Source organism: Ochotona princeps, chromosome 26 (genome assembly GCF_030435755.1).
Source record: "Ochotona princeps isolate mOchPri1 chromosome 26, mOchPri1.hap1, whole genome shotgun sequence".
Taxonomy (NCBI): Eukaryota; Metazoa; Chordata; class Mammalia; order Lagomorpha; family Ochotonidae; genus Ochotona; species Ochotona princeps.
In genome coordinates, this window is record NC_080857.1 from 912,358 (window position 1) to 935,333 (window position 22,976).

General features: G+C 60.9%; 3 protein-coding genes across 10 annotated transcripts in view; 1 reads left to right on the plus strand and 2 right to left on the minus strand.

Moving 5' to 3' along the window:
- Nucleotides 1–3,143: 3,143 nt before the first annotated feature.
- On the minus strand, nt 3,144–10,430 carry TRMT61A (tRNA methyltransferase 61A). Of its 2 annotated transcripts, none has more exons than XM_004584273.2 (4): nt 10,302–10,430; nt 6,803–7,141; nt 4,617–4,883; nt 3,144–3,572 (listed from the first exon to the last, which is right to left on the minus strand). In XM_004584273.2, the coding sequence occupies exons 2-4, from the start codon at nt 7,131–7,133 to the stop codon at nt 3,301–3,303; spliced, it is 870 nt and encodes a 289-aa protein (XP_004584330.2). In that variant the 5' UTR covers nt 7,134–7,141; nt 10,302–10,430; the 3' UTR covers nt 3,144–3,300. The 2 variants fall into 2 exon arrangements, with proteins under 2 accessions (XP_004584330.2, XP_058511476.1); XM_058655493.1 differs by lacking the exon at nt 10,302–10,430 and adding an exon at nt 7,232–7,244.
- Nucleotides 10,431–10,439: 9 nt separating this feature from the next.
- CKB (creatine kinase B) lies at nt 10,440–12,670 on the plus strand. Its single transcript, XM_004584274.4, has 7 exons — nt 10,440–10,632; nt 10,726–10,880; nt 10,960–11,092; nt 11,319–11,490; nt 11,817–11,940; nt 12,029–12,218; nt 12,292–12,670. Exons 1-7 carry the CDS (start codon nt 10,440–10,442, stop codon nt 12,468–12,470), a joined length of 1,146 nt encoding a protein of 381 aa, XP_004584331.1. The 3' UTR covers nt 12,471–12,670.
- A 5,323-nt stretch (nt 12,671–17,993) lies between these two features.
- MARK3 (microtubule affinity regulating kinase 3) overlaps nt 17,994–22,976 on the minus strand; it is a 143,961-nt gene continuing 138,978 nt past the window's right edge. For 3 of the 7 annotated variants that reach the window (XM_058655470.1, XM_058655468.1, XM_058655465.1), the window contains 3 exons: nt 22,307–22,333; nt 20,148–20,192; nt 17,994–18,595 (listed from right to left, as the gene is read on the minus strand). In XM_058655470.1, coding sequence (XP_058511453.1) covers nt 18,250–18,595; nt 20,148–20,192; nt 22,307–22,333 — 418 coding nt within the window. In that variant the 3' untranslated portion in view covers nt 17,994–18,249. The remainder of the gene's footprint in view (nt 18,596–20,147; nt 20,193–22,306; nt 22,334–22,976) is intronic. The other 4 variants (XM_058655471.1, XM_058655469.1, XM_058655466.1 and 1 more) reach the window with 3 other exon arrangements.

Below are 22,976 nucleotides of genomic sequence, written 5' to 3' on the forward strand. Positions count from 1 at the left end.
AGGAACCAGGAGCCTCTTCCATGTCTCCCACACAGGTGCAGAGTCCCAAGGCTTTGGGCCGTCCTCCACTGCTTTCCCAGGCCACAAGCAGGGAACTGGATGGGAAGTGGAGCTGCCGGCATTAGAACCGGCGCTCATATGGGATCCTGGCGTGTGCAAGGCGAGGACTTTAGCCGCTGGGCCCAGTAACCCTCAGTCTTACAGTCTGATGCTGTTAATAAACTTTGGCTATTGACCGTCAGTCAGTAGTTCACGTGTGCTATTGTCGGCTCCATGCACCAAGTACACCTCTGCGGGACGGAGGACAGCCCTTGAAGCCCACACCAGGAGCAGCAGTGGGCGTCACCTGCCCCTCCTTGCAGCCCCACAGCCTGCTGGGAACCCTGGCGAGGGCACACCGAGTCCTGACTGCCAGCACAGATGGCTTCCCTACACCGGGCCAGCCGAGGCCCAAGCGGCCCATGCCATCTCCCCTTCACTTACTGAGGCAGGTGAGACTTCCCACCTCCCACATGGCTACAGCAGCAGGGCAGGGCCAGGCTGACGCCAGGTACCTGAAATGCCAGGAACACCCCAGCAGGAAGCCCAAACTAGAAACAGAGTTGGCATTCAAGGCCAGGCAATGCCAACGTGGCTCAGAAGTGTCTTAACTGCTTGACAAATGCCTTCCTCCCCCTTTTTCCTGTAGACAGCAAAACAGGAAGTACACTTCTAAAAGCAACAGGAAGAACCCAGAGCCAACATTTTGCCTTGCAAAAAATTTTTTATTGTAGAAAATGCCACAGAAATGCAATAGCACACAGCAGGTCCCGCCTAGGCCTCCCTCCAGCTACCACCTGCCCCAGGGGCACTGGAGGGCACAGCCACCATGGGGACTGCGAGGGGTCGGTGAACTGGAGAAACAGGGCTCCCAGCAACCTTTAAATAGGTTGGTTCCTCTCCCAGTCCCAAGGCGGAGGCCTGTAAGACGGGGGCGGCAGAGGTCCAGCTTCCCTAGCCCAGGGCCCACACCTGCCAGGGCACCCACAGCTTGACCCAATGCTGCAGGGGCCAGCAGCAGGACACGGTAGGGGCCTCTCCTGTAAGAACAGACGCCCCTCCCACTTTGCCCTCCACTCTATTGTTCCTACAAATGTGCCCACACCACCTGCCCTCTTTGAAGGCACAGATGTCAGGAGAAAGCTGATTACTGTCGAAGGCTGGAGGCTGTGACCGGAGCGCCGGGTGAGCGTGACCCAATTCGGAGCTATTCTCAGCCTGGTGGGAGCCGCACTATTCCCTCTGCCAACGCTACTGCCTGACGCAGCCTGACTTTGAAACACCCTCACCCCACCTGGGCCATGTGGGGGCCCTGGCACCACACACAGGCCCGGGCCCAAGGAGCCCACGGTCACTGTTGCAGTCAGCTCCCTCACCTGCCCAGCACACAGCCCCTGCCCGTGCTTCGGCATCTCCTCCTAATGCAGCCATGGGCTCTTGGCCAGAGGTCAGGAATGTGACACACCTTGACCAGGGAGTGCCATGGCCCAATGTCATCAGCCTGGAGCTCCGGCGCTCTGGACAATGGCAGCCACCACGTGAAGCCAGCTGCTGCGTGAGGCCTGCAGGGTTGGCGACTGCCAGCCAGCATGGTCACCTTGTAAGCCAGGCTGCGCAGACCAAGAGTGACTCGAGTTTGCCAGGAAAATTTCTCCAAAAATCCTGAAAAACCATCCAGCTGTCCTTGGCCCACCAGGCACCAATGCTTGGGGCGAACTCCTGCCTGGCCTTGCGGAAGGAAGCGCGCTGCACAGCCTGGCAGTCAGTGGCCACTGCGGCCACCTTCTCCCACCACGAACGCCTCCGATTTGGCCCAGCATGCGGGCCAAAGGCCGAGAGGGCACTGTACCCGAAGGAAACACGCACAGGGCGGGGCAGCCCAGTGCATCGTGCTATCGTGCTGGCCGGGAGCCATGCCTCTGGATCCGTGTCCCTTGCCCCACTCACCCCTGGGCAGACCCGGCCTGCCCCTACAAAGCCCAGACAAGCCCAAGCACCTGGCAGCCGGCTGCGAGGTAGCAATGGCTGCAGGCAGGTGAGCCGTCTGAGGCCCAGGCCCACACTACTGCCCACGAGGCAGCCGGACCTCAGGCAGGCTGTTGGCTGGCTGCCTGATGCATCCCTGCCTTGTGAGGAACCCTGTGCTGCTGAATCAGAGGTGACCGCTGGCAGCTGCTGACTGCTGGCTCACGGGCGAGCTGTCTGCTCCCCTCTGCAGAACGAGGAACCGTGTGACCTCTGTTCCTCTGTGGGGGCAGGGACCAGTGCAGGACAACCCTGAAGCCCGCAAACAGAGCTGAATGGCAGACAGCGGCAGGCCAAGGCCCAGGACAAGCGCCTTCTCTGCAGGAAGACAGGGTGGCCACCTGCGCACCCCTTGTCCACTGAGCCAGACCACTGTCCTGGAGTGCACCTTGGGACAGAAAGGACACACAGGGGCCAGGAGTCAAGTGTGGCAGGTGGCATGTCCACTTCCCTTTCGGGGACCAGGGTGGCCCTCAGGATCCCATACTGATGCTGAGGAGACAAAGGCTGGTCCCTGAACCTTCAGGCGCCAGCTCCAGCTGCAGGGACTAGGCCCCTCAGAGACAGCCCTGCCCCCTGTACACTGCTATTCCCGGGGCCTCCTCCAGGACTTCCAGGGTGCCCAAGGCCTGGGATTATAAGCCTTGGCTGTAACACAGAACCCCCCAGGCCACTCAGAGCACAACTGTCCAGCTGGGAGCTCCAGCAGGCCAGGACAGCAGGTGGCTCTGCCCCTGCCTTCTGCTGGGGGTCCTCCTTGGCACGGGGAGGGCAGAGGAGCTGGGGTATGGGTGTAGGGCTCCACCAGGAACAGCAGCAGGCAGAGCTGTGCAGGGAACAGGGGGAGCTCTGCAAAGACCTTGGTGGGCAGTGCCAACCTCGGGCCTGGGCAGGGTTCTCTGCCCGCTTGCCACGGGGGTCCCCAAGCGCACAGGGAGTCAGACCCCTTCACATGGAACCCCTGGCTTCAAGATCAGGAAGGAGACAAGCAGAGACTTCATTCGGCAACACAAACGTGGCGCCTGACTGGAATGGGGTGTGTCTGGAGGCCTCCCTCCCCCAAGGACCAAAGGCTCCCCCTCCACCCCTCTCTTTAGTCACCCAGGAGGCCACAAGCTCCACCCCACCAGCTGTTCCCAAAACAGGTCAGACAGATGTCCGCTGACCATACAAGGCAGCCTCCGGCCTCCTGCCGGCCCAGTGGTACTCTCAGCATCCGGGCTCATCTGCAGACCACTAGCCAGGGCTCTTGGTGGCGAAGGTTAGGTAGCCGGTGTGGCCCACGGCCTCCTTCATGGGCGTGCCGCTGCGGAAGGGGCTGGCCTCAGAGCCAGCGGAGGGCCCATCGCTGGCCCCCAGGTCCGCAAGGGGCAGGCTGACTGTACGCACATTGTAGAGCTGGGGCAGCACCTCCAGGGTGCTGAGCTCTGTGAAGCCGCGGGCTGCCAGGGCCTGGCACGTGCGCTGCACCTGCTCGATGCAGGGTGAGAAGGAGCAGAAGCGCCCACCTGTGAGGAGGAGACGGGGTGAGGGCAGCGGGCAGCGGAACCCGAGCTCCCCCGGGGCTCCAGCCACCCCGCTGCCGGCTCGGGGCCCAGCTGCCCTGTGCCCACTAGGGCTCTGGGAGGCAGCGGGGCTGTGTCGGCACAGCCATCCTCACAGCTCCAGCACAGTGGGGATGTGGGGGCTGCTGCTGTCACAGGAAATTAGAGGCTGTCGCTTGCTCCGGGGAACAAGAGGTGCCTGCTCCAAGAACAGCCTAACAGCCTGACAGCCCCTCCCTGCTCCTCCCACTGTGGAAGCCACAGGCTTCACTTGGCCGGGCCTGTGGCAGGTGAGGCGTCCAGCCCTGGCGGGCACATGCTTGCCCTGGGCTGCTGGTGGCTCCTGCAGCTCAGCACCAGGGACCTGGCACAGGACACTGTGAGCTGCCCCCAAATGGCTGATCAAGAACGAGCTGGGGGGCCTTGGGACCCTGAACACCAAGTCCAGGAAGGAAGCCTGGGGAGGGTACTTGCAGGGCACAGAAATGAACAGCAGCAGGTCCAGGCCCCTTGCGCCACTGAGGAAGGGGGTACAATAACTGCTCTCCTCCCCTTGGCCCCAGGCCCCCTGGCAGACAGGGAAGGGGCGGGGCCCAGCTGAGCAGAGGCCCCCACCTCGCCAGCCATCGCGGATGGGCCGGGGCTCCTGTCCACTGGCCCTGCTCAGGCCTCCCGCAGGCAGCTCAGCCAGGTCGGGGGAGGGGAGGGCCCTGGCTGCTGCCTTCTCCAGAAAAGGGAAAAACCCAGAGTCCTCGCAGCCGCCTCCTGCCTCCCTGGCTTAGAGCCAACCTTCCGCAGGCTGCTACGCCTTCACCACAGCACCTTCCCTAAAAGGGACCGCTGGGCTGGCGATGCGGTGCCGGGGGGGAGCAGAGGCCCACACGGTGGGCAGTGCCAAGGAGGGAGTCCAACAGGGGTTACCCTTCAGGGCCTCCAGCCAGCATGACCCCTCCCGCCTCAGGCCACCCAGGCCCTGGCCCAGGAGCTCAGCCCCACTGCCTGACGCACCTTCGACCTTGAGGGCGTCCCAGGCATGGCCCACGGCCTCCCAGGGCGATGGGATGTCCAGAAACACAGCGTCGGCCACGTGGCTCACGCCGAAGCCACTGCGGCACACATCTTGTGTGTGCACGGTTACCCAGCGGCCCACACGGTGCTCCTGGAACTCCTGACGGGCCTTCTCTGCCCGCTGCTGGTGGAACTCCACTGTGTGCAGGTGGCCAGTGGGCGCCACTGTGCGGATGATGGCGTGGGACACAGAACCGCTGCCAGTGCCTGGCGGGATGGGACAGGAGAGGACAAGCGTTGGGCACCACCACCCAGGCTCACTCCGACACCTGCAGCCAGACCAGCAGCTGGCATGGGGACGGACAGGACAGGCAGGCCCCACTGTGCATCTGGGTGTGGTGGGGCTGGAGCCAGACTGAGGGCCCTGGTCCATCTCATCCCTCAGCCCCTTGCCCCAGCTCCTCCCATCCCCAGCCCCACAGGGCACAGCTATGCCCACCTGCAGGCACGTGGTGTTGTAACGCAGCCCATCTGCCAACATCACCTTCTCCTAGTCACCTACCCACCACAGCCTGGTGTCTGTCCCTCTGCCAGGGACGGCGTCCCCGAGTCCCTCCTGTCCACATTGCTGAGGACACGGCTGGGCCAGATCCGGCCCCACTACACCGGCTAAGGCTGCCCAGGCCAGACGCCAAGGAGGACTCCTGCACACCCTTCTGCCCACTCCATGTCCAGGTCACCAACACTTAGCACTTCCTGGCACACTTTGCAAGGTGTCAACCCCCTCCCTGCCCCATCTCCCTCTTGGCTCTTCACAAAGGCCATTGGTCTGGACTGGGCCCATGCTGGGTGACACCGGCAGCCCATGAGCCCAGTTGCTTCACTTCTAGTCCACCTCCCCGTTAATGTGCCTGGGAAGGCAGTGGATGGCTCAGGCACTTGGGCTGTGCGCCCACAGGGGAGGCCTGCGTGAAGGTCCTGGCTCTCCTTTCTTCTCTGGAACTCTGTCTTTCAGATAAATACATCTTTAAAATATAAACAAAACCTCACAGGCAGCACACCCTCCTGAGCCCACTCCCATACCTGCCCTGTGCACCCTGCGCACCCTGCTCCCGGGGCAGCTGGCTGCCTGCTGGGTCCTGCAGCCACAGACGGGTGCAGCCCAGGGTCACTGGTAGGTCTCCTCCTGTATGAGGGCTCCCCAGGCTCTTAGGGTTTGTAGGAAAACTGATGGGATATCATTTATATGACAGCAATTAACAGGACATTATTTGAATGAGAACAATTGATTGTATATATAAAACAAAGACCCTGGATTCCTCCCCAGGCAAGGCAATGGGAACCTGCAGGCCAAGGCAAGGAGACTGTCCTGCTGTTGAGATGTAAATGCCTCAACCTCCCCCCTTGTGCCTAGGTGACCAGCAGGCTTTAAAAAAGTCATGCTGTGAGACCAGCGAGGTGGCCTAAAGTCCTCACCCTGAACACATCAGGATCCCATATGGGCCCCGGTTCTAATCCCAGAGGCCCCATTTCCTATCCAGCTCCCTGCTTGTGGCCTGGGAAAGCAGTCGAGGACGGCCCAAAGCCTTGAGACCCTGCACCTGTGTGGGAGACCTGGAAGAGGCTCTGGGTTCCTGGCTTCAGATCAGCTCAGCTCCGGCTTTTGTGGCTGCTTGGCAAGTGAATCATCAGATGGAAGATCTTCCTTCCTGTCTTTCCTTCTCTCTGTATATCTGACTTTCCAATAAAAATAAACAAATCTTAAAAAAAAAAAAAGTCTGATGCTGTTAATAAGCTGTCAGTCAGTAGTCCACGTATTACACTGGCTCCATGCACCCAGTCAGGACAGTGAACAAGGGTGCACTTCCCCGGCCGTTTCACTTCAAACGTCTCCCCGACTCCCAGCTCTCCTGCTGCCTGGAGGGACCCCTGAAGTCGCAGCTGTCCCGGACCCACCCTAAGGTACTTGGCTCTGGTGGTCCCGCGCTTGTATGTGCGCTACGGGGGTAGATGCTGGCTTCCAGGTACCTCCAGCCATCCCTACCCAACAGCAGACGGTCCACAGCTTCAGGACCACAACCGGAGCCCAGCACCTTGGGCAGCGTCCGCAGCCCGGGCGGCTGCCAGAGCCCAGGGTCTCTCCCCAGGGTCTGCCCTAGCCAGCGGCCTCGGCCGGGCCCACTCACCGGACTCGCAGACCACAGAGCCAGGCCGCAGCTCCAGCATCATGGTCAGCAGGGCGATGTCGGTGGAGTAGAGGATCTGCGTGCGGTGCGGCAGGTTCAGCGTCCACAGCTCGGGCGTGGGGTGCAGCACGTACACCCAGCCCCCGCGGCCGCACGTCACCTTGGAGCCGAAGGGGCGGCCGATGAGGTCCACCGAGTGCCGCAGGACGCCGTGCCGGGTCTGCGTCTGCGCCCCTCGCTGGACGCGCACCGCCACCATCGCACCGTGGCCCAGGGACAGGATGGCCGTGTCACCCTCCTTGACGAGGTCCTCGTAGGACACGAAGCTCATGGTGGGACCTGGGGAGGCAGAGAGGCGGGGTGTGGGCCTGGGTGAACCCCAGACCCCGTGCGTGGCGGGCCAAGAATCCCCACAAAGGCAGTGCCCACCTCAGCCTTCTCCGAGAGGTTCTCAGCCGGGGGCAGTCAAGCGCCTGTAAGCTACCCCAAGCAGGGCTGAGCTCCGGGAGGGATGCAGGACGCAGGGAGCCGTGCGCACGCGGCCCAAGGGTCCCCAGGAAGGGCGCTCGGGGTGCACGGCCACCGGGTGCACGGCCACCGGGATCCAGCAGCTGCCCCACGCGGCTCGGCGACAGCGCTTCCGGCCCCTGGACGCGCGCCGATGACGTCCTCGGGCCCGCCCCTCGCGCGCGGGCTCCTGGGAGTGGCCGGGCTGCCCTTCGCGTCGTGCCAGAGGACGCGTGGAGCCCGCGGGGGCGGCGCCGGTCCCGCCAGCGCCCCTCAAAGCCCGCCCGGCTTGGTCCCCGCACACTGCGCGGGGGCCTGGGCGGCGGGGCGGACCAGGTTCATGGCTTCGACAGGGCCAGCGCCCCCCACCCGCCCTGGGAGCCAGGCCCCTGCAGAGCCAGCTCCTGGGGCTATGCCGGCCTTCGGGGCGCCCTCCGTGGGGGTGGCACAGCTGTCCCCATCGCCCTGCCCAACCCACAGCCCCCCACCCTGTGTCTGCTGAAGGCTTCAGGCCCCTGGGCCAGGTGGGCTGCTGCCCTAAGGTTGTGAACGTTCCCCGGAGGGCGGGCACCCTTGCTGGCCAGCCTGTCCGCGGATGTGTGGCCAGGACGGCGCCTGCTGGCAGCCTGAATTAGGGCTCCTGACTCAGCTGCGGTTTTCCCACTTCCCACTCACAGCCCTGCCTGGCTGCCTCCGGGGCCCCCTGGCCCCTTTCCCAGGGTGTGCTTGTGCCCTGGGACACCAGCTGAGTGTGGCGTCCTCGAGGGAGGGTTTGGGGAAGGAGACAGCTAGGCACCCCGCTGGGAGCGCTACCCCACCCGGATGCTGGGCTGGGACACAATGCCCGCCGCACTGCACTGGCACTGGGGCCCCAGCCCGCCAGGACACCCTCTGTTCCCCCACCCATGTCAGTCACCCTGCCTATTCTCTGGCTAAAAGGCCTGGGACTCCTGCGGGGCCCCTCCAGGCCAGTGGTTAATGTGTAACATTTGGAAGAAAACAGAACTATACATTAGGCAAAGTGATATCCCCCAGTCTCCTGCCCTGCCCTGCCCAACTGGCTCCTTGGCCCCCTCCCGGGACCGCAGAGTGCAGAGGGGAATGGCCGCAGGCTCCCTCCTAGCCGCCCCTGCCTGGTGGGGGTTGCACCACCACATTTGGGTCTGAAGACCACCTGCTGCTGCCCCCTCATACCACACATTCTAAGTTTGTCAGGAGGGCAGGGGGAGGGGCTCACTGGACCTCTGATCAAGCACTCTAGCTGCTCAGCTTGCAATTTGCTGCCGATCTGCAAAGCGAGTGTGCCTGTGGTGGCTGTGGCGGCCCCAGACGGGTGCCTCCTTGGGAGAGGGCGCCTCCTTGGGTGCAGGTCAGGGAGCGGGGGCTGGGGCCAGCTTAAGAGCTGTGAACCCAGAGGAGCCCCGAGTGCCCCCTCCTGCCGCCCCCAGGGTCTGGAAGACAGTGAGCGGGATGGCCACAGACAATTGAGCTTCCAGGCCTGCAGGTGGGGGCCGAGGGGGAGCAGCTGTGGACCCGGCTCAAGGCAGGGAAAGTGGGATTTTAGGCTTAAGGACACCTGCTGTCCAGCCAGCCAGGAACGGACCATTTGCCCTTTTGCATTGTTCTTACAGGTGACGTGGAACTGACGGGGTCGTGCCAAGGTCAGGGAGGGGAGCGGCGGGGGCCTGGGGCCCTGGGCCGGGCTTGCCGCGCCCTCTGGTGCTTGCCCAAGTGGAGGCCCAGCTCTGTTTGTCGCTCTTTGCCCCGTGCTGCCCGAGGCCCCTCCTCAGTGCTCCTCCAGCCTGGGCTTCCTGGACGCCCTCCACCCTTGCTGCTCACCCAGCCCCGGCTCCCAGCAGCCAGAGCACTCTGAGCCTGGCCAGCCGCGCAGGTCAGCACGAGCTTCCATCCTGCCTGTCCTTCCTTGGTTTCTGTTAGCAGAGGGAACAAGGATGACTGATGGCTCTGTTCCTGAAAGTGGGGATGCTGGGTTGCAGTGTGGTGCAAACAGGTTCTGTTTGTAGGCACTGCCAAAGCACTTTCCAAAAAGGACATAGTGAAAAGCTGGGCTCCCCCCATGGGTGTCCTGCAGGGTGTGGGGCCTGGGTCGGGTGCTTGTGTTTCCAGGATTCTGACTGCTAGCCTAGACTCTTCCTAGTCTCCTCCCATCTTCCAAGACGCGCCTCTGGGCACTGCCTCTGGGTGGGGTGCCGGCAGCTGGAAGGGCCCTCTCCCTCCCCCCGCCCTTGTCGGTTGCATCGCCTGGGCAGGGGCTTTTCCTGGTCACTGTGCCCCCCTACCAGGTGGCACCAAGTCCGTGATTAATGAGGTCCCTCTGGGGCTCCTAGGAGCCCTAGCTTCGCCCAAGGTCAAGCCCCGGGGCGCCTTGGGGCTGGGCCGGGAGATGCCCGCAGCACCTTGAGGAAGGTCACTGCTGCCAGCGCCCAGTAGCCCTAGGGCCTCAGTTTCCCCGGCCCAAGGCAGTGAAGGTGAGAAACGGAAAGGCCCCGAGGGCCTAGGACCTGCACTTCCGCTCCCCACTCCTGGGCGGGTGCCTGGACAGCTCAGGGTCCCAGCGAGGGGAAGAGCCGAGGGGGGCTGTCGGGGCTGTTGGGGGGCTGCAGGCGGCGGACAAAGCCGCGGCACCTCCCCGTTGCTCAGGCCAATGGAATGAATGGGCTATAAATAGCGGCCAATGGGCGGCCCGCAACGTGCCCCTTAAGAGCATCGGGAGCGCGGATCCGCCGCCGTTCGCCTGCGCCGCGCCCGGAGCTGCAGAGACGCCGAGGCCCCCGCCCGCTCGCCTGCACGGTGAGGGGCCCGAGGGACGGCTTGGCTTGATCGGGGGCGGCGTGCACGGTGTGGCCCTGGGAGCCGCAGCGTCACGGCCCGGGTTCGAGGCGCGCCACCGGGAGATCGCGCGCGGCGGTGTTGGGGGGGTGGGGGTCCGCCAGGGCCAGGATCCTTCGGCGCGCGCTGCGGACCCGCTGACCTTGGCCGCGTCCCGGGGGTGGGGGTGGACGCCGGGGACCCGTGCCCGCGGCGCCGGGAGCAGTTTGCAAGGCCCGACGGCGGGGGCGCTCGGTGCTGGCTGACCCGCGTCTCCCCGCAGCCCGCCACCGCCGCCGCGATGCCCTTCTCCAACAGCCACAATGCGCTGAAGCTGCGCTTCCCAGCCCAGGACGAGTTCCCCGACTTGAGCGCTCACAACAACCACATGGCCAAAGTGTTGACCCCCGAGCTGTACGCCGAGCTGCGCGCCAAGAGCACGCCCAGCGGCTTCACGCTTGACGACGTCATCCAGACCGGCGTGGACAACCCGGGTACGCGCGTCCCGGGGCCGGGGGGTCTCCCGTGGCGGCGGGCGCGTGCTCGGGCCCTGCAGTGACGTCGCTGTCCTCCTGCCCCCTCCGCAGGCCACCCGTACATCATGACTGTGGGCTGCGTGGCGGGCGACGAGGAGTCCTACGAGGTTTTCAAGGAGCTCTTCGACCCCATCATCGAGGACCGGCACGGCGGCTACAAGCCCAGCGATGAGCACAAGACCGACCTCAACCCGGACAACCTGCAGGTGCGCTGCGGCCAGAGGAAGGCGGGAGGGGAGGGCTCCTGGCGGCGCTCACTCCCTGCCCCTCGCTCCCCACCTCCAGGGCGGCGACGACCTGGACCCCAACTACGTGCTAAGCTCGCGGGTGCGCACGGGCCGCAGCATCCGTGGCTTCTGCCTGCCCCCGCACTGCAGCCGCGGTGAGCGCCGCGCCATTGAGAAGCTGGCGGTGGAAGGTAGGTGCCCAGGACCAGGGGTGGGCGGCCGGCGGCCGCACCCCGCTGCTGCCGCGCGCACTCCGGGTCCCCAGTCCCCGGCTCCGCCCCGCGTGTTTACCAGTCACCCGAGCCACTGCCGCACCCTTATCTGCGCTTCCCCGGCTCCAGTTTCCTGGAGGGGCCGGGCGGCCGAGGCCCTGTGGGACGCCCGGGCTCAGGAGGGCGCTGCCATCTGTGTCCACAGCGCTGTCGAGCCTGGACGGCGACCTGTCCGGCAGATACTATGCGCTCAAGAGCATGACGGAGGCGGAGCAGCAGCAGCTGATAGACGACCACTTCCTGTTTGATAAACCCGTGTCCCCACTGCTGCTGGCCTCGGGCATGGCCCGCGACTGGCCGGACGCCCGCGGCATTTGGTGCGTGACAATCCCCCACTCGGGAATTGGGCGCGGAGAGCCTGCGGAGGCGGAGGGGAGGGGCCTGGCGCGGTGGGGGTTGGTACTGGCCAGTCCTTCCTCCTGGGTCACCTTGGTATGCCTGGGGACTGAGGCCCCAGATGTCGCAGACGTCTTGTTTTCCCTCCTTCCCTCCTTGTCCCCTCGGGGATTTAGGGAGGGGCCCTCGGGGCTGCCCTGGTGCCATCCCTGCACTCCAACTTGAGTGGCAAGTAGGGGGGTGCAGTGGGACCCAGCCCCTCAAGAGCTTGGGACTAGTGGAGCCCCCCCCGCCTCCACGGTCCCAGGCACAATGACAATAAGACCTTTCTGGTGTGGATCAACGAGGAGGACCACCTCAGGGTCATCTCCATGCAGAAAGGGGGCAACATGAAGGAAGTGTTCACCCGCTTCTGCAACGGCCTCACCCAGGTCAGCTGAGTGGGGGGGTGCAGGGGAGGGTGTTGCACCCCTCCCTCCTCCCTGCCCGTCTCAGCCCTACCCTCTGCTGCGCCTCCAGATCGAAACCCTCTTCAAGTCGAAGAACTATGAGTTCATGTGGAACCCTCACCTGGGCTACATCCTCACCTGCCCGTCCAACCTGGGCACAGGGCTGCGGGCAGGAGTGCACATCAAGCTGCCCCACCTGGGCAAGCACGACAAGTTCCCCGAGGTGCTCAAGCGCCTGAGGCTCCAGAAGCGAGGCACAGGTGAGGGTGGGGGCGGCGCTGCCACAGCCCTCCCCCTTCCCGCGCCCCTGCTGACCAGGCTCTCCTCCCGCAGGGGGCGTGGACACGGCCGCCGTGGGCGGCGTCTTCGACGTCTCCAACGCGGACCGCCTGGGCTTCTCGGAGGTGGAGCTGGTGCAGATGGTGGTGGACGGGGTGAAGCTGCTCATCGACATGGAGCAGCGGCTGGAGCAGGGCCAGGCCATCGACGACCTCATGCCCGCCCAGAAGTGAAGCTGGCCCCTGCCTGCCACCAGCCCTGCCGCTTCCTAACTTATTGCCTGTGCAGCACCCACCATGCACCGCCGTGTTCACTGCGCAGCGGCTGAGCCCTTAGCCTCGCTGTAGACATCTTGCGTCGCCCTTCGTAGAGTTTATTTTTTTGATGGCTGAGATGTTGCTGATGCTGAAATAAACCAGGATTTTGGCCTGTGCCGTGTCTGAGCTGTGCCTCTCCTTGCCACACACATTCCAAGGATTGGGGCTGCCTGGGGGTTCACCCTTCCTCCACTTAAAGACTGTTATTTATCTGAAAGGCAAACAGAGAGACGTTTTCCATCCACTATGTCACTCCTTAAATGACAACAGCCAGCGCTGGCCCTGTGACTGCAGGGGCAAGGCACTGGGGCCGTTACCTGGCACACAGCAAGGACTGGGTTGGGAGGGGAGCAGCTGGGACGAGAACCAGCGTGCACCCTGCAAGTACCGTAACACCGGCCTGGCCTTCCCAAGGTGAGGCACTCGCCGTGAGCTGGCCCCTTGGTGGGCCAGGGCAGCAGAGGGAGGAGCTCCAGGGCTGAGCCCCGGCCTGGGCCCCCAATCCAGCACCTGCTCTGTGCCTCCAGAAACTTCCCCCCACGCCTGCCTCTACACCAGGCCCCAGACCAGCCCTCATCCCCTCCACTCCAGCCCCCCCCCAAGGGCCCTCAACCCTAGCCCCAGCTGCTGCAGTACTGCCCAGGGGTAGGGGTGCCCTGAGGGTCGGGCAGGAGACGGGAGTGGGAGCGTGGCTCCCAGGGCCTTCATTTCCTCAGCTTGAAGGAGCCTGTGCTGCCACCTGTTGGCTGGGACCTGCAAAGACTATGGCCATCACAAGCTTGTCCCCAGAGGCGTGTTCAGGTCAGCAGGTGAGGTGAGCAGCCCAGTGCAGCCGCTGGAGTTTCCTCTCCCAGGCCTGAGCCCATCCTGCCTGGGGCCAGCCTGCAAACAGCTCCCCCTTTCTCAGGCTCTGGGTGTCCTGGAGGGGGATGGGCAGTGACTCAGAGAGCGCAGGCAGAGGGGAGGGGCCCTGCTTGCCAACCAGCCCCTGCTGCCCTCCCTGCAGCCAGCCGGGCAGGAGCTAGGTCCCAGCCCCACCCGTGACCCAACGTCCTTGGGCCTCAGGTGACTTCCAGGAGGCCAGAGGGTGCAGGGCCCAGCACGGGACAATTTCTTCTTTGTGAGGCAGTAAAGCAGGGAAGGCCGAGACCTTGGGCTCACTAGTCCTGTAACACATGTGCACCAGGCTGCAACTCTGAGCCACGCCTGGGCTAGGCCCACTCCTTGGCATGGCTGGTTCCCTGCCTGCCCTGGCCACGCCACTGGTCTCTCCACCTGCTTTGCCAGCCTCCTCCCCCATTTTCTTTCACACCAACACATGTATTCTTGTAAACTTGGTCACTTTCTTTTGGGACGAGCCTGGACAGGACACAGACCCCTGGGTGGGGGAGGAGGGCTCTGCTTGGGCCCCACAGCCCAGGCCACTCTGTTCTCTGGATGCCAGAGACCAGAGGCGTTAACAGTCAAGTTCTCCTTGAGCTCAAGACAAACACAGCAAGCTCAAGAACCAGGTGTTTGAGGGCCACGCAGGTGCAGATGAGGGGTGGAGGTGCCCACGGGGCGGGCGTGCCAGGTACAGCCCAGCAGCAGGTGCTGGGTACGACCATGTGCCGTGGTACTGCACAGGAGCACTGCCTGTGACAGCCCATGAGCACTGGTCAGGAGCCACCCTCCAGCAGGGTCCCACGCAGGCAGTGATGGGTGGCATGCTGGGGTAGGAGCTGTTAGGACAGCCTGCACCATGGGAGCCCAGAAAGCGCGGCAGTCAGCTGTGGGTGCAGGGGCGATGGCTGATCATCTTCACACTTCATTTTCCAGATTTTTCTGTGAACATGTATTACATAAGCCAGAACAAAAAAAAAAAAAGTTCAAGTGTTAAAAAAAAAGAAAAAGGCAAGGCTCTGTAGTGCCCAGCCGGCCAGCACTGCACCCTGGGCCCTGCGGGGGTAAGGGCCTAGCCGAGGACCCCGGGGGTGGCCCTGGGCCCCTCTCACTTTCCAGGGGCAGGGCACTCTGCCGGGGAGGTGGGGAGCCCTTAAAAGCTGCAGTGCCCCTGCCTCATGTTCCTCAGGGCTGCGTGCAAAGCTGGCCTCTGCAGATGGGAGCTTGGCACCTTTTTCCAAAGCTAACAGGCCATACCTTTGGACTGGTTGATGCAGACACGGCTGCAGGCGTGGGCTAGCAGGACCTTTATGGCGCTGCTTGGGGGCAGAGAGAGGGCCCGGCCCAGCTCTGGGCATAACTGCCTCTGCTTTGCACCAGACAGTAAGGTGGGAAGAGGCTTTCCTGCCTTCCCAGAGCCTTCCCGGGGCTCAGGGATACTTCAAAATCTGGTAATCAAACACAACCACCACCAACAGGCATCTCTGGGCCTGTGGCTGCAACACTGTGTCCTGGTGGCTGCTCTGCCAGAGCCTGTGGCCCACTGTGTGATCCGGCCATGTGCCCACCTGCAAGAGGACACTCCCAAGACAGGGGACAGCCCATCCTGTGTGCTGCTGGGTGGGGCAGGGCTCCTGCCACAACCTCATTGCAGCACGGGGCTGGCTCACCTCACATCTGTTCCCACTTCATCTCTGGTAGGCCCGCCTGGTAAAAGGCTGACGCTCCCTCCCCTCCTGCCAGATGTACTCATTCGCTGTTGGCATGGGTACTGCGTCAAGAACATGCCAAGGCTAATCCCAAAACACGTGGCTCCCACAATGCCCAGAGCTTCTGTTAACCCTGAGGTGAGGTGGTCAGGGGCTTGTAGGAAGCTCGCATCCAACATGGGCGTGCCTGGCCTCAACTCTGGGCCCAGGTCCTCATCCCTGCTGATGCAGGGGGCCGGCAGCAGGCGTCCCCACCACCAGCATCTACGTGAGCAACCTGGACGGAGCTCTCGACATACACCCCCAAGACGCCCAGAGCTGAAGGTTGTCCTTACGATTGGCCCATTAAGTGCCCAACACAGCACCAGCACTTCAGGCGCGTTGCATGGTGAGGTGACGGAGATGGCGTGGACTTGTCCACACCCTGCCCCGTGGATGTGGCCAGCTGCCAGGGTCACTGTCACAGAGGCTGAGGCTCAGGTCTGGCCTTGTGCCTCTTCCTCCTCCTCCCTGGCAGGCTCACTGTCACACCACCAAGAAACTCAACCCTGAGTCGGCGAGTTGGCACTGAGGGAAGGGCACAGCACCGCCATGATGGATGACGGGAGGCCCCCACTGGCCCTGACAGCTGAACTGGGGGAGATCCGCTCCCCTGCACAGAGCCCATAGAATGAGGCGAGAGCCCAGACATGCAAGACGCTACGACCACAGGGGCTGGGGCAGAGGTGGAAGCCAGCCTGGAGCGGGGTCCCAGAGCCTAGAGTGTACAGGCATGGCGGGAAGTGGTGGTGTCTGCTGCTGGAAACAAGCGGTTCTCCTGGGATCCCCAGTGCCCAAGGACAGACGGCTGGTGCCACATTAATGAGCACGGCTGCGCTTGGAAACAACCGGTTCTCCTGGGATCCCCCAGTGCCCAAGGACAGACGGCTGGTGCCACATTAATGAGCACGGCTGCGCTTGCAAGCTCCCAGCTGACTTGCACCTAAAGCCCCGCTTTGAGGATGCCGGTGCCCCACCCTGTGTGCGGCGACCACTCCCTAGAGCGGCGGCCAAGGAGGCAAGTCTGCACACCTCGTCCCCATGGGCACAGGCCACACGCCAGGCCACTGTCTGGGTCCTGGCACCTTGCTGCCAGCTACCGTCGGGAGTGTGGGGGTCTGGCAGCTGCCCAAGTCTGTCCTGGGGCCCGGAGAGTCGTGACCGAGGTCCGTGACAGACACTGTTGGCCTGTGGACAGGACAGGGCCCTCCACAGGCCCACAGTCAGAGGGAGCAGTATGGAACTCATGCAAGCAACAGTGCCCAGCTGGGTCTCATCCTCGCTGGCCGATGGACTCCACGACACACCCTGTGACTTCGTGTCTTCAGGGCAGCTCTCCTGTCAGTGCCCCTGCAGATGTGCAGGCCACCACAAGGACACCTCCGGGTCATACTTGGCCACAGCGCGAAGAACAGGGTGGGGTGGTCCGGAGGAGGAATGCGGTGTTGTCCTCCGGCCTGGGAGCCTGACTTCTGGGGCAGGAAGCTCACATCAAGCAGTCACGCTGCAGAACTTACGTAACGGCGGAGCCTCTGCCCTGAGGAGGCTCTGCCAGGGGCACCTCGCCGAGTGGGCTGGACGTCCCCTGACAACACCCCACCTCTCTAACCCTGGCTGGCTCTGCGGAGGAGCTGGGAGCGGTGGGGATGTGTTTTTCACAGTCTGGGGCTGGCCATGGTGCTGCGACTGCCTGGCCCTGGGGCGAGCTGCCGCTCACTGTCCCGGCCCTCCAGCGCAGTGCTGTCCAGCCTGCCTGCCAAGCGCCTGCCCACATGCTCCCCACCCTCGCCCGGGCCATCTCCTTGCCACCTTAAACGTCTCTGGCTCCACAGCAGTGCTCACAGAACCTAGCTGTCCTTAGCTCAAGAGCCCCCTCCTCATCCACCCAGGACGGCCAGCATGCGCGGGCACACACCTCTCCATCACTGCGCAGGGCAGTGGCCAGGGCTGTCCCTTGGCACGAGGTCCCAGCACTCTGGCACCCCTCACAGCCTCGCGGGAAGGCCGTCCTTCCTACACCATCAGTCAGCGCACACTCTCCTCGCACTGCCCCCAGCGCTCCTTTAGCGTGGGCCCCCCGCAGCCCCTCACACAGTGCCTTCTTTCGTGGTGGACAGCATGTTTGTGTCCGATTATGCAAGCCCAGAATTGAAAACAGCACCCCAGTCACCATGCGACTTCCCAGTGAGGTCACTGCCCCTTAGAACCTTGAGGGAAGCTGCAGGTCTGGGGCTGATGTCAACCGGAGAGGATAAGCTACTGCACAGAGAACCCACCCGAGGCCAACAGGCCCTGCACCTGTCACAGGGCATTCGCTGGGCTTCAGCTGCAGCCACCCGTCCCCTTTCCTCTCCCAGCAAACCCAAGAGGTGCGGGGTGCAGCGGGGGCCACACTGTGCACGCACGGCGTTTTGCTTCTTGTCCCTGGTAATGCAGGATGCGACCCCAGTGACCGCCTCAGCCTGAGTCGTGAATGCAGCAGGAGACAAGGCGAGCTTTTACTGAGAAAAAGTGAATTTTTAATTATCTTGTGAATCTACTTAGAAAAACACACAAGCAAAGTTCACAACTATAAATTTAAACCTTTTCCACTAAAAAACCACAAACAACACACACAAAAGCACAGGCCTGGCTGTGGACCTGCATTAACTGTCCGCCAGCCTCAGGGTTAGTTTTCAGCAGTGAATCCGTACTCTCCTCCTTGGCAACTGTAATGTTTTAGCACCAAACAAGCTCCTGGGAGGCACTCGCCCCGACCAGCTGCCGGGCTGCGGGCTCAGGAGAGGCTTCTGAGAGCCCCCCTAGGAGGCACGTGGAGATGGTGTCCCACGCTGACCTCCGGGGCCAGGGAAATAAGACAGAGGCCACACGGGTCACACATCTTTAATGTAGTGCATCTGTAGAAAAAAGGCCAGCATCCGTTCCCCGGCGTGCACTCGTCCTCAGACTTTAATACCATGATTCAGAAGACGCAGGTGTCACTGCCTAAATATTAGTCTATACATTCCCATCCAGGTTCAGGAAACACTTTCAACTGCTATGTAATTTACACCACGGTTACTGGGTCACAGCTTCAGCTCGTTGGCGATTTTGGAGGCAATGTTCTTGAAGGCGATGGAGGTGCCCGCTATCCGCTTGAAGCGGACCCCGTTGAGCGACAGTCTTGGCAGCTTGCACACCTCCATCTCCCATTGCACGAGGCTCTCGGCGTGCCCGTCGCCATGTACACACAGCAGCAGGAAGCGCTCCCTCTGCTCGTACTCACAGCTGTTGGCGTCCAGCACCTTGCGGATCTCCCGCATCATGTCGCCGGGCTCCATGGAGCTCGTGGTCTTCATGCTCCACGTGAAGCGCAGGGAGCGGGGCCTGGCCTCCTTGTGCTCATCCCTTGGCTCGGCCGAGACATTGCGACTGAAATGCACACGGGCAGGCTTGTTAGCTGCCCAGGAAGGCCAAGCTCGCCAGCTCCACTCCGGCCCTGCAGACCCACGCCTGCAGCCTGGCCTTCACTGAGACGTGCTCCCTCCTTCCCTTCCAAACGCATGCGCCACACATGCACAAATCTACCGAGCCAGGAAACCCGCAACCACCCGTCCTTAGCGAAATTCAGAAAGCAACTTGGCAATGACGCCAGCAGGGTACAGAGAGCCCAGCTCTGGCGCTCAGGGAGGCAGCCTCGTCTCCTTCAACCACGCTGGACTCAGGTGGGGCTCACTCCTGCCAGCCGTGGGCCCTTCCCTCAGTCACTTCCCCTCCCCTACCTTTCCTTCTATTTTGTTACACTTACAATTTTATAGTTTAAAACAATCTGCTATAGTTTCCCTATAAAGGATGGGCAATGCAATGCTGCAGCTTGTATGTAGCAGCAGCTCCAAGTGACTTGTCTGGACACTAGGTGGATTCAGAGTACTTAGAGAGAGGCAGAGAGGCAGCAGGGAGCAGGTGCGGGCTGCGCGGGGCAGCAGGGGGCAGAGCTGCCACGATGGGGGCAGGAGAGGAGAGTGTCCACACAGGGACAAGACTGGAACTGGGAGCAGCAACTAACTCCCCTGACACCAAAAGGAGTCCCGTCACCACCCTGCTCCCATAAGGCACATGCTGCCTCGAGGGGGTCTAGCCAGGGCTGCAGAGGGGGCCACACCACTCTATGCATAGCCTTGCAAGGTCGTGGGTCGTCTGGCAGTTGGGGTCCCTGCAAGTCTGAATTCAGAAATGTCCAATGATGAGACCGATGGTTCAGAAAGGGGGCAGGTGCAATCTACCTCAGATCTATAAAACAGCCATACAAAATTAGCAAACCATTTGGTTACCTAATCAACATTCTTAAAATATACCTAACTTGGGCCCAGCGTGATAGCCTGGTAGTTAACATTCTTGCCTTGCATGTGCCAGGATGCCACATGGGCGCGGGCTTGTATCCTGGCTGCTCCACTTCCCGCCCGGCTCCCTGCTTGCGGACTGGGAAGGCAGTCGATGGCCCAAAGCCTTGGGACCCTGCATCTGCATAGAAAGAAGCTCCCGGCTTGGGATCAGCTCAGCTCTGGCCGTGGCGGCCACTTGGGGCGTGAACCAGCAGATGGAAGATCTTTCTCTCTGTCTCGCCTTCTTTCTGTAAATCTGACTTTCCAATAAAAATACGTACTTAAAATATATATACCCAGCTTGAAATATGAAAATTTTACTAAATACTTTGTTTTTATTCCTTGAGAAAGAAGCAATAAGGGAGTCACTAATGAGTCAAGAGCTTCAGACTCGGGTTTAAAACATGAAGGCTGCAGGCAGGACAAGGGGACGTCCTGTGACCAGGGACGCAGGTAAGGCACTGGCAGCTCGCAGGCGCCCTCCTGCGGCCACCAGGCAGACACAGCACACGCAGCAAGGACAGGACAGACCCCAGCATTGCTGTGGCCACAAAAATGAACTAAACATCTAGGAACGATTTTAAGTAAGAAGTTTCCCTCACCTTGAGCCCTCATATCTCCCGTTCCTCTCATATTCAGTCGGAAGCCTCAATGAACAGAATGTAGAAGAGAAGTGGGAAAAAGAAAAGAAATCTTACATGCTGGTCCAGACATGATAAAATGAACAGATCCGACATGTCTCATCACAGCTGCGCTTCCCCAAACGCCCCCTCGGCCCAGGGAAGCTGCCCGGGCGCCTTCACAGAGCAGCGCAGAGGACGGGCCACACACCGCACAGCAACGGCCATCGCGCCACTGTTCTGAGCAGCACACTTGTGCCTCTGGGATGCGCACAGCCTCTTTTTAAGCACTCCCCACAGTCAAATGGGCTTTTAATTAAAAAAAGGAAGTGGGCTACCTGTTAAATTCTATATTCAATAACATTTTCTGTACAAGGAAGAACATCCTAGCTGCGAAGATGAATTGAGCACGAGTCACGGTGGGGGCAGGACCGTGGTACAGTGGGCCAGGACGCCGTGGGCAGCGCTGGCATGCCACACAGGAGTGCCTGTTGCAGCCCTGATCCAACTCCCCATTAACGCACCGGGAAGGAAAGGACAGTCAAGTGGCTACTCAGGCCAGCTGGACAGGGCTCCCGGCTGCAGCTGCTCCAGCCCCGGCCCAGCTGTGGGCCCTCTGGCAGTGAACCAACATGCTTCCTCATCATGCTGCCTTTTAAATAATTTTTTTTTTCCCCAAAGATCATGGAAAAGGGCCCAGTGTGGTAGCCTAGTGGCTGAAGTCCTCGCCTTGTATGTGCTGGGATCCCATATGAGTGTCTCCTGGCTACTCCACTTCCCATCCAGCTCCCTGCCTGTGGCCTGGGAAAACAGTCAAGGACAGCCCAAAGTCTTGGGACCCTGCACCCGTGTGGGAGACCTGGAAGAGGCTCCTAGTTTCCGATCAGCTCAGCCTGGCTGCTGTGCTCACTTGGAATTTGAGTCAGTGGATTGAAGAATTTTTCATGTCTCTCCTTCTCTCTATAAAATCTGACTTCCCAATAAAAATAAATAAATCTTTAAAATAATAATAATAATAAATCATGGAATGGAGCTTCCAACAGGAAGAAAGCACTTTTGACAGAATTCATGCTACAGAGCCCTGCTGTACTTGAGCTTCCTAGAGCCCGCCTGGCCGTCTGCTGCCCGGGGCACGGGCGCACGGGCTCCATGGAGTCAGACCCCGCCAGCACGTGTGCACTCTGCCCGGCACTGCTTCTGGCGCTCTGACGTCACTTTCCTCTTGTTAGGGCCAGGCTCGAAGGGCAACAGTGGAGAAGCAGGCCCCACTCCGTGGCGGCTGGGGATCCCCAAAACGTTCCATGCACATGCTCACATTGCAATTTTTTTTTAAGATTTATTTTTTAATTTTCATTACAAAGTCAGATATACAGAGAGGAGGAGAGACAGAGAGGAAGATCTTCATCCAATGATTCACTCCCCAAGTGAGCCGCAATGGCCGGTGCTGCACTGATCTGAAGCCAGGAGCCAGGAACTTCTTCCAGGTCTCCCACACGGGTGCAGGGTCCCAAGGCTTTGGGCCGTCCTCGATTGCCTTCCCAGGCCACAGGCAGGGAGCTGGATGGGAAGCAGGGCCGCCAGGATTAGAACTGGCACCTATATGGGATCCCAGCATGTGCAAGGGGAGGACTTTGGCAACAAGGCTATTGTGCTGGGCCCTCACATCTCAATTTCTTAAAAAAAAAAAAAGGCAGAACTAAATCAGGTTGTTTGCACTCTCAGGGTATTAGCTACTTTCTCTGTGCTTTGCTAATTCAACGCTCAGTGACCACGTCACGGCTCACACACTTACCTCGCACAGCCTGCGGCTCAGCAGTGTCCGCACCCTAGTTACCGAGCACCCCATGCTCGAGAGGGAGCATGCCAAGTGTTAGTAGTGTTGAGACAGAATCATGGATGCTAATGAGTCTACCCGGGACAGCGAGTGCGCGAGCATGCACAGGCGCCACAGCGTCTACAAACGCCGGACAGATTTCATCTACTGCTCTCCAGCTTCCTTTCAAGAAAATAAATATTTAGTTCTCAGCAGAAAATTTAGTTTTTAAGGAAAAAAACAGGGCCAGAAAGCCAAACCTCATGTTAATTGCAGGAGCCACGTGGGGGTGAGGATTGAAACATATATGTGTATATACAAGTCCTACCTTTTGATAAACCTGAATGACATGTTTCTAAAAGAAATTAAGCCAAAAAAAAAAAATTAACAGAAGCAACCCACATAACAAAAAATCCAATCAGTTATCGCCAGCAGAAAAGCCCGACACAGAGCTGCCCTCCCAGCCGGCAGACGGCGAGGCGTGACTCGCGCTGGGGGTGCGGGATGACCCGCCACTGGGCATGCGAGCTACTCAGCAGAAGTGGAGAAACACCCGCCCTTGTAAGGCACATCTGACAGTGAACACTACTGACATTAGCCACAGCTTGTTTAAAGTTCTATGGGTGGGACACTCTTCAAATGCAATGTTACTGTTAAAAAGACAAATGATTTACAATGTAATAGTAATACATTTTAAATACTAAGAAATGTTTGTTATAGTGCTATGATACAAATAACTTTTTAATACATTAGAATTTAATGTGTGTTTCAAGAGTTTTAGATCCCAATGAAAATTTAGTGAACAGAGAACAGTATGAATTTTATGCATTTTAAGAAAAGATTTATTTGTTTGAAAGAATTACAATAGAGGGAGAGACAGAGACTGATATTTCAGCCACCAGTTCACGCCCACACAGCTGCCGAGGCCGGCCTGCGATGACCGGAAGCCAGGAGTCAGAAGTCTCTGTGGGTCTCCCACATGCACTCGGGCCAGCCTC

What these genes read in the sequence shown, in the direction of transcription:
- CKB (XM_004584274.4), top strand. Translation starts at nt 10,440, where the DNA reads ATGCCCTTCTCCAACAGCCACAATGCGCTGAAGCTGCGCTTCCCAGCC. An exon ending in TGAGAAGCTGGCGGTGGAAG is followed by an intron (nt 11,093 to 11,318) that starts GTAGGTGCCCAG and finishes CTGTGTCCACAG; the next exon opens with CGCTGTCGAGCCTGGACGGC. An exon ending in CCGGACGCCCGCGGCATTTG is followed by an intron (nt 11,491 to 11,816) that starts GTGCGTGACAAT and finishes CCACGGTCCCAG; the next exon opens with GCACAATGACAATAAGACCT.
- TRMT61A (XM_004584273.2), bottom strand. Translation starts at nt 7,133, where the DNA reads ATGAGCTTCGTGTCCTACGAGGACCTCGTCAAGGAGGGTGACACGGCC. An exon ending in CTCTGTGGTCTGCGAGTCCG is followed by an intron (nt 4,884 to 6,802) that starts GTGAGTGGGCCC and finishes CCATCCCGCCAG; the next exon opens with GCACTGGCAGCGGTTCTGTG. An exon ending in GGACGCCCTCAAGGTCGAAG is followed by an intron (nt 3,573 to 4,616) that starts GTGCGTCAGGCA and finishes TCCTCCTCACAG; the next exon opens with GTGGGCGCTTCTGCTCCTTC.